General features: G+C 30.6%; 1 protein-coding gene across 1 annotated transcript; it reads right to left on the minus strand.

Annotated features, from left to right (window-relative positions):
- Positions 1-311: 311 nt before the first annotated feature.
- On the minus strand, positions 312-1,390 carry LOC109811920 (uncharacterized). The gene is made up of 3 exons (XM_083064839.1): positions 1,255-1,390; positions 508-1,182; positions 312-376 (listed from the first exon to the last, which is right to left on the minus strand). The coding sequence occupies exons 1-3, from the start codon at positions 1,388-1,390 to the stop codon at positions 312-314; spliced, it is 876 nt and encodes a 291-aa protein (XP_082920965.1).
- Positions 1,391-9,700: the final 8,310 nt, after the last annotated feature.

Genomic DNA, 9,700 nt, shown 5'->3' on the forward strand with positions numbered 1-9,700 from the left:
CCCTCCTGTTTGTGTTATTGGATCAAATGTCTCTTCAACCTCAAATTTTGAAGATTGAATGTCATATCTACAAACTTGGTGGGAACAAGCCTCTTCTTGATTTTTTTGCAAAGCTTCAACCAACTTTGAAACGAAAACTTTCCCAGATGAAACATCGGCTAAAGCACGACTACCACGATTACTAAAATACTCAGCGCACCTAGTATAAGTCGATCGAACTAATGCAGTGATAGGGAGATTTCTACAATCCTTTAAAACCTTGTTCACACATTCAGACAAATTTGTTGTCATGTGACCATATCTTCAACCATCTACATCATATGCCATGCTCCATTTGTCTTTTGATATCCCTCATATCCACCTTTCAACATCAGGGCTAGATTCACAAAACTTTTGAAAATTACGATCAAAAATGTGTTTACACGGTGTATACCCCGCATACAAATTATAAATAATTCACAATAAAGATTTTGAAATGATTCAAAAATTTAAAATAACAATACGTACCTAACTTCACAAGCTTTTGTTTTAGTTTCACATCCTTGAATCGAGTATTAAAATTACTTGTAATGTGCCTAATGCAGTACTTGTGATATGCATTTGGCGGTCTCCAACCAATTGCCTCATTGTCAATGGTCGATTTAATGCTACGATGTCGATCAGATATTAAACATATTCCTTCTTTATTTGTAACATGTAACCGCAAATGAGACAAGAACCACGACCACGCAAGTAATGTTTCTCCTTCAACCACAACAAATGCAAGAGGAAGAACGTTGTTATTACCATCTTGTGTTGTAGCAATGAGCAATGTACCTCGGTACTTGCCATATAGATGAGTGCCATCAACTTGTATCAAGGGTTTACAAAAATTAAAGGCATCACAACACGGCTTGAATGTCCAGAATAATCTGTGAAATTGACGGTAACCACGATCACAACGATTACCAACAAAAAACTCATCATGACACAGATCATAAAATGACCCTGGAGCAATTTCTTTCATGTATTGGAGCCATCGAGGTAAATAAGCATACGATTCTTCCCAATCTCCAAAAATATTAACAATTGTTTTTTGTTTTGCCATCCAAGCCTTTCTATAAGATATTTTAAACCCAGTTTGAGATGTTATTCTCTCTTGGATAAGGCTAATCTTGATTGCTAGATCTTGGTTAACCATTCCTACATATTAAATATTAGTAATCAGTAAGATAAATTATTATTAATATAAACTATAAACTTTGCAGAACTTACCTTGTATAAATGATGCAATTAACTCAGAATCTAACTTAGCATGATCTTGTGACAAAGACATGTTCAAACACGTATGACGTCCATCCCACTGAGTCACTTTCCACTTATTAGATTTCTTTGACTCAATGGCTCTCATGTACCATGCACATCCATCATGTGCATTTGGACATCTAACAACCCACTAGGTCTTTTTCGACTCAACCACATAAAAACTTTGATGCATTCTCATTGCATTTTGCTTTACTTCATTTTTAACCGCATCTTTATTCTCAAACTCCAACCCCACATATAAATCTTGGCCAATTGACCAAGTATTACGCAGATCCATCCCTGGGATATCTTCTTCATCTGGATGATTCCAATTGATGTTAGTGTAGTGGGGTAAAATACCCCAAAATTGACTTCCACCTATTTTAATAATAATGATTTAGTAATTTCAATAAAATCAATTTCAACAATTTATTTTAAACAAATAACAAATTATTGACAATTTTAATTTACAGATGTTACCTTCAGTAGATGGATAAATTGAAATTGGTTCAACCATTGGACTATTAACAATAACATCCGGCTTCACCTCATTATCAGATGGTTCACAATCATTAATTTCATCTTCATTGGATTCATCAATGCTTTCATATGATAATGAAACATGATAGACTTCATCTGCTTCATCATCTCCATCTTCGTCTCCGTCTCTTGTGATCAAAGGTGATCGTTCAATTGATAAATTTTCTAATGAAAAAGTTGAAGATTCTTGCATACCTATTTCAGCATATAATTCCATTATTGGCATCACATTCTGGCTCTGAAATGCTTCTATCATGCATTGTACATCATCATCGTCACTCAATTCCAATGAAGAATATATGTTGTTATCATCTTGTGAAACTAAAAATCTGTGACTTACAGATAATATCACTTGATTTGACTTAAGACCAAATTTGTTGTGAATCCTTCTCTTTAATATATCAAAAGTTATACCTCGTTTAATATACATTCCTTTTCTTGGTCCATCAAATGTTACACCTTCAAGACCTTCATACATCTTTCTAGTGTAAATATAAACAATAATTTGATCCATAATATCTGTAAAAAAATAAAAAAAAATTAGTACAAATAGCTACAATTTATATTTTAAGAACAATAAAATTTTACTCAAATTTCAATCAGAGCAAAATGTAACTGGTAGGAGGGGTATATAAGATTTCAAATGATGATTTAAAATGTGCACAAAACGTGACTGCCGAGAGGGGTATATATACTGTAATAGGCGCTATGGGTCATAGCGACATAATGTCGCTATGGGCCATAGCGACATCTTTTTTTTTTAATTTTCTAATATAAATTTTATACTTATTTCTCTATATGTTTTTTTTTCAATTAATTCAAAAAAAAATTTAAAACATGAAAATATATTCAATATGAAACGGTAAAAAACAATTAATGAAATATATATTATAATTAATTTATATAATATAAGTAAATAATTTTTCTAAAAAAAAAAGACAAAATAAGGTCGTTATAGCCTATAGTGACATTGTATCGCTATAGGCCATAGCGCCACTTTTTTAACTATTTAATACATAAAAACAAAATAAATTAACTGAACTATAAATATATATAAAATAAAATTTATATTAAACAAATATATAAATAAACAAATTTCAAAAAATTAAAATAAAATGTAAATATTTATAAATTAAAAAAAAAAACAAAAATGGTGTCGCTGCCCATAACGACACCAGTTTTTAATTTTTTTTTCAATTACGTTTTTTTGGCCCAATTTTTTTAATTAATATATAAATAAATTATTAATACACTTAAACAATAACTTTTCTTTAAACTACACAATTAATTATTTTTATTTAAATTTATTAACAAATTACTGAAAATATATATTTAATTATATTAAACAAAATACTGATAATTTAAATTTAATAAAATTTGTTTATTTCTATAAATATTTAATTAAAAATATATAAATTAAGTGTTTTAAATGAAATGTTAATATTTAAAAAATAAATAATAAATGGTGTCGCTGCCCATAGCGACACCTATTTAATATTTAAAAATTAATTAATAAATGGTGTCGCTGCTCATAGCGACACCTATTTTTCCAGTTTTTTCGTTTTTATTTTATTTACTTATTTTTTCCACAGTTTTTTTAAAATTTAACATATTATAATATAATTTTATTTAAATTATTTAGTTTGTGTACTTTTAATTAAAAATATAAAAATTAAAAATTAAAAATAAAACGTGATTATTTGGAAAAAAATACAAAATGCTTGGCGCTATGGCCCATAGCGACACCATGTTGCTATGACCCATAGCGCCTCTTTTAAAAAATACATATAATTTAATTTAAAATTACATTTTTAAAAAACTTAATTTTATTTTTATAAATATATATAATAAATAACTTAGTTTATTATTTTTATTTTACATTTCTATTATTTTGATTTTTTTATTTTTTTCTTACAGAGTATCGTTATGAGCTACATTGTTTTTGTTAGTCCATCAATTGTGCTGGCCTAGCCTATAGCGACACTGATGTAAGCCCAACCTAGACCAAAAAAAAATTTGTTACGTGTCATGAGTGTCGCTATGGGGCATAGCGACACCGTTGTAAACAACCCCAAAAGTATAATTAGTTACAAAACAGCCCCATTTGCATAATATATTTTTAGAACAGCCCCACTGTGGTCAAAAAGCCTAAAAAATTTAAAAGTTTTGTTGCTAATATGTAAAATATTGTTAAAAGTATTTAGTAAAATAGGTTTTATCTTATATTTGATAAAATATCATAAAAATATATTAGCAACATTTTTCTAATGTTAAAATACATTTTTTTTTGTAGTGGTTGTTCAATATGTAATTTGTACTACCCACATCGGATACCGAAGTCCAGCTCGGCCCCAATCACACTAACATCAGTCCTACGCGCGAGCCCATGACTTGATGGGCCGTAGCCAACCTTGGGCCGAAATCAACCCTACTCCCACCTAAGGGGAAAAACCCTAATTCACATTAAGTTATGTGCACTATATATATACGAGACCCATACACCCATAGGAACTAACTTAAACTTCGGAGTCTCTTTTGCAGGTACAACCCCTACCTCGGAGTGACAGACGTGCCAAGCAAGGGAGACTCGCCGATCTCATCAAAAGGTCATCCCTAGACTGACTTCAGGTGAGAACATAATTTATTTTAATTGCTTAACTAATTTAGTTAATTGAACTTTTAAAATAAATAAGAGTTATTTTATATAATAAAATAAATATAGGTTAGTGTGTTAGTATGTGTTGTTGGGTTTAGGGTCAAATGCAAAGGAGAACCTTGAAAAGTAAGGTTTTGAGACACGAGATCACACATTTTGCATATGAGATCAAATTTGAGGTAAGATAATATTGTAAATATGAAGTATTATGAAAGGCATAAAATTCCACATCGGCTATTATTATTGTCTTTGGAGAGTGGTTGATATACCAACTTGTAATATATATGCATACAAAGAAGCTAGTGATAATGGTGACTAGGGATGATAAAAACAATTTGTGCCCTCGGATATCCACGAATAAAATTCGCAACGGATAATAAATGGAGATAAAGATACCCATTATAATAAAATTACTTAAATTTCTTTGTTAAAATATATATCATGTGTTAATGAAAATATGACATTACTTAAATTTCTTTTGTTTAGACTAGTGATATTGAAATATTATAATTTTTAACTTTTGTTTTGGACCATGTTATTTTTCCCTTATGATGTTGTTTCTACTTGATAATTAAGGAACTAAGAGAAAAAATTAAGACTAAGAACTAAGAGAATAACTTAATGATTATTATTATGTAAATAATTGCCTAAATAATGAAGTTTGATAAGCTAATATGATGACATTGTATGATGAGTTGTTTTATTGAATTGTTGAGATGTGATGATGTATATTGTGATAAATGTGAAAGGATGAAATGTCTAAATGTGATGACTCATTATGATGAGTACTATGATGAGATGAGATGAATAAGTTTAGGGATGTAAACAGGGTGGGATAGGTACAGGTAGTATCCCCCACTACCTTCCTTGTTGGATAAATATCCGTTTCCATATTCATGTGAATATTCGTTAAGCGGATACCAATATATTTTTTCAATATCCGTAGATATTTGCGGGTACTTGTGGATATTTACTAAAAAAATATATTTTAAAAATATTGAACAAAATATTTTAACCATGCATTTTAGTTATTTGTAACAATTTTTTATTTTAAAAGTTATAAAAATATACAAATAAAATATGCATAAAAAGTTTGAAGATTATAACTAAAACTCAAATAAAATCCACATAAAAAAGTTTGAAGATTGTAAAATTAAAATTCAAATATTGTTCACAATTATACTAATAACAATAAGTGGATTTAGAAACTAAACTGTAAATGTCCAATCACATAAACTTAAAGTTCAAACAATTAATAATTGTTAAAATAATTTTTTATATATAAGATCAGGCATACAAAACATCACTATAAGACCAAGAGATTCCAGCAACGTTCCAACAACGTTGACACCTTAAATCCTACCCTTAATTTGTAGCACACTTGAATATATTAAAAAGAAGAAAGAAAAACAAAGTGCTTCGAGGGACTAGACCAAAATCCAATAAAATAAAATATTTCAATTACACATAAATTAAAATAAAAGATAATAAAGTATAATACTTAACTACTATAAGTCCAAACAAAGTCCAAATAAAATTAAATTTATACAAGTCCAAATAAATTGAATATTAGCAAGTACATGTATAAAAAAATATGTATTTGTTACCCACAGATATCTATTTACAATATTCATTTTTTATCTATTGCGAATTTTATCCATGGATACTCGTAGGTACATATTTTTTTGACATTGCTAAATAAGTCCAATGTTGCAGACTGACACTCGAGAAGATGAGTTATGCATATTGTGTTGTTGTAATGTGTGTATTCAGTCCATGCATACATATTTTGTTTGCGGGATAATGTGAGTTTATGAATGTGGGATATCATAGGTCATCTAATTATGCCTTGGGGGTGTTATGATGGGGAAACCTCTAATGGGAATGGGAGGATATCATGGTCAGCTGTAATATTTTGATGGGATCCTGATAGACATCCCCTCGTTAAGGTGGTTCAGGGGGGATCACTCTATCCAATTCAATAGGGTGGTCCCATTCTATAACTCATAGACTATTCTATATTCTGAATGATGAGGAGGATAGTGGTACCACATGCATATATAGTTAGGTACATTCATTGCATAAGTCTTAATTTATAATTAATATATGTTGTGTGAATTGATGGTCATGGTTGAGGAATGAATGTATTGAAATATATGTTTAAAAATCTCTATTTATGCAAATTTTAAGTATAATTTACACATTCAAATCAACTCTTATATATTAAACACAAGTTTTTATTTTGTATGAGAGCATTTATATATTCAAACATAATATTTATTTATATGATTTATTATAAATTTTAGTTTACATATAATAAATATTTAGTTTGTCTATTGCACATATTAAAATACTAATATAGTATTTATTTGTATGTATAATTTATTATAAAATTTAATTATATATACTAAATATTAGCATGTGGTATAAACTAAAATACTAGTAAATAAAAAAAATGAAAGAGAAAGTGGTTTAGTAACCATAAAGATAAACTAGGCATTCCTTACTCATCATTCCCGAATCCGACGGAGTGATTATCAAAGCATGGTCAATAGTGTAACTAAGAGTTTAAGTGGGTGGAAAGCCTCTACCCTTTCCTTTACGGGTCAACTCACCTTATGCAAATTAGTCATCGTGGCTATTCCATCTTACACCATGCAAACGGTTCATATGCCCTGGAACATTTGTGATGAATTAAGTCGAAACTTCCTTTGGGGTGATAAACTTACTCTAAGGAAGATTCATGCCATTAGTTGAGATACTATTTTCATGCCTAAAGAGTGCGGCGGGTTAGGTCTACGGTCGTTGAGAGGTCAATAATTCCTTTATGATGAATAATTGTTGGAGTTTGCTTATTGAACCTAATAAACTTTGGGTGAAAGTAGTACGTTTGAAGTATAAATGTCAGGATGGTATAATCCCCCAGGTTGAGAAGAAAGCTAAAATGTCTAATTTGTGGCAGGGCATTTGCTTGAATTGGAAGCACGTCATTTCACATGTTCAGTGGCAAGTAAAGGATGGTCGTTCTGCATGTTTTTGGTTTGACTCCTGGTTGCCACAACATGATCCTTTTATTCAACACGCAACTACATTTGTTCCACCTGTCAAACTTTTTTGGAAGGTCCGAGAGTACGTGATTGAACAGGGAATGTGGAAGTTTGACCATATTTTACCATGGTTACCTCGAGAGTCTTTGAACAATATTACAACTCATACTCCTCCCATGATTAATGCCATGCCTGATGAAATTCTTTATGACCTTAGTACTGATGGTTTGATCACCATTAGAACTGCCTATGCAAGCTTGTCATCATTTGATTCAGTTCCTTGTGCCTGGTCGAATTACTATCCACTGACCCATGGGAAGTAATATTCAAGAGTGGCTACTGTTTCACCTGACTAGAAGACATACAGGGGGATGAATTGGCCCCTTATCTTTGCTATCACAATCGATGCATTGTGGCATAGAAGGAATACAATCGTGTTTCAACATTCTTTCTCATCAACAAAACAACTAGTATCCAAGGTAATGAACTGCGTGAAATATATAGTCAATAGTAACTCTCCATTTGATGTAGGAGATCAGTTAGAGTTCACAAATAACCTAAGGAACTGGAGTTGTCCTCCTTCAAGGTATATCAAGTTAAATGGCGATGGTGTTGTGTCATATGCGGGAACAAGTTCTTGTAGTGGTTTAATTAGAGATTCAAATGGTAGGTGAATTCCAACATTTTCAAGGAAACTAGATCGTTGCTCTGTCATCAAAGCTGAGTTGTGGGCTATTAACCAAGGACTTCAATTAATTCACCTTAGAAGCTTGGGTACACGTATTTTAATAGAGCCTAATTCCCTGGAGGCAATCACACAGTTGAAGAAAGGATGTTCCCTTCAGAGTGACTGTTTTGACTTGGTATAAGAGATATCTGAGTTAACAACTTCTTGTGAGATAGTTTCATATATGCATATTGGCAGGGAGGCCAATTTAGTGGCATATTTTTTTTTTATCTAAACAATATTTTTTTATTAGAGAAAAATCTAGTTGTATATGATTTGCCTCCTATTTTCATTCATGATTTGTTAGCCTCTGATTTGGCAGGCATTCGTTAATTTTGTTTTTGGGCTCTTAGCCCCCTTTTTCACAAAAAAAAACTAGGTATTCCCTTTTAAATAGTATATATTATAAATAAATAAAAACTCTCAAAAAAATATAAAAAAAGAGAGTAAAGTATTGTTCCCACACGTATTAAAATTAAAAAGCTCTTTTTTATTTTTATTTTTAAATATTTTTTTATATAATTATAACCAAACACAAATTAGCTTCTATTAATTAAAAAAAATCCCTTAAAAAATTACTACTTGAAAAATAGTTTTTTTATTTATTTTTACCACAAGACCTATAATATACATCACGAGAAAAAAACTCGATCGGGTGAGTTGGCATCTTTATTTGAGTTTTCATAGTTCTATAATCTATATTCTAGTATAGGTTATGTAAAAAAAAAAATTCTAATATAGGTTTGTAACAACTTGTGCATCTCTGTCCCTTTCAATCTCCCTTTTAATGCAACTTGGAACAGGTCAGAGCCACCACTTGGCTTGCAATTTATGCTTACACCTACAACATTTCTTCTTTTCTATCATATCATAACACTTATAATTATGAGTGCAAGAATGTAAAATTTCATGCCATATCAAATATCTAATTCAGGTGCAATATATGGTAGGTGCAAAAATCAACCAAACATGGCCACCGAATGTGAACATTAAGGGGAGATATGATAGTGTTATCCTAAATATGATAGTCTACCTTTTATGTTATTCTATTGGTGTATTGTATTGTCTATCATGAAGGGGAGATATGATAGTGTTATCCTAAATATGATAGTCTTATCCTAAAACTATGATGGCCCAATGAAATTTTGTTATCTCAACGAGCACTAAAACAGATAATACTTCGAATACGGTGACCTTAATGATAATAATGGACTTACAATTAGAACATTAATGCTAAAAGGAGGGCCTAGGCCACTCTTATCCCTTAGCATCGATTGTGGGACTTGTTCCGATATATCTAAAAAGGTCTCACATCGCAACCGTGACGGCCCAACGATTATTTGTTGTGCCAATGGGATATGATAATAAAATCCTATCTTTTATCTTATTCTATTGGTGTAGTGTATTATCTATCATGAAAGGGAGATATGATAGAGTTATCCTAAA

This window comes from Cajanus cajan, chromosome 10, assembly GCF_000230855.2.
Source record: "Cajanus cajan strain Asha chromosome 10, NIPB_CcT2T_4, whole genome shotgun sequence".
In the NCBI taxonomy this organism is placed as follows: domain Eukaryota; kingdom Viridiplantae; phylum Streptophyta; class Magnoliopsida; order Fabales; family Fabaceae; genus Cajanus; species Cajanus cajan.

Excerpts from the sequence above, each read along its gene's own strand:
- LOC109811920 (XM_083064839.1), bottom strand. The coding sequence starts at position 1,390 with ATGAGAGCCATTGAGTCAAAGAAATCTAATAAGTGGAAAGTGACTCAG. Across the intron at positions 1,183-1,254 it reads AATTGCATCATTTATACAAG|GAATGGTTAACCAAGATCTA; the intron begins GTAAGTTCTGCA and ends TTTAATATGTAG. Across the intron at positions 377-507 it reads ACAAAAGCTTGTGAAGTTAG|CCCTGATGTTGAAAGGTGGA; the intron begins GTACGTATTGTT and ends TTGTGAATCTAG.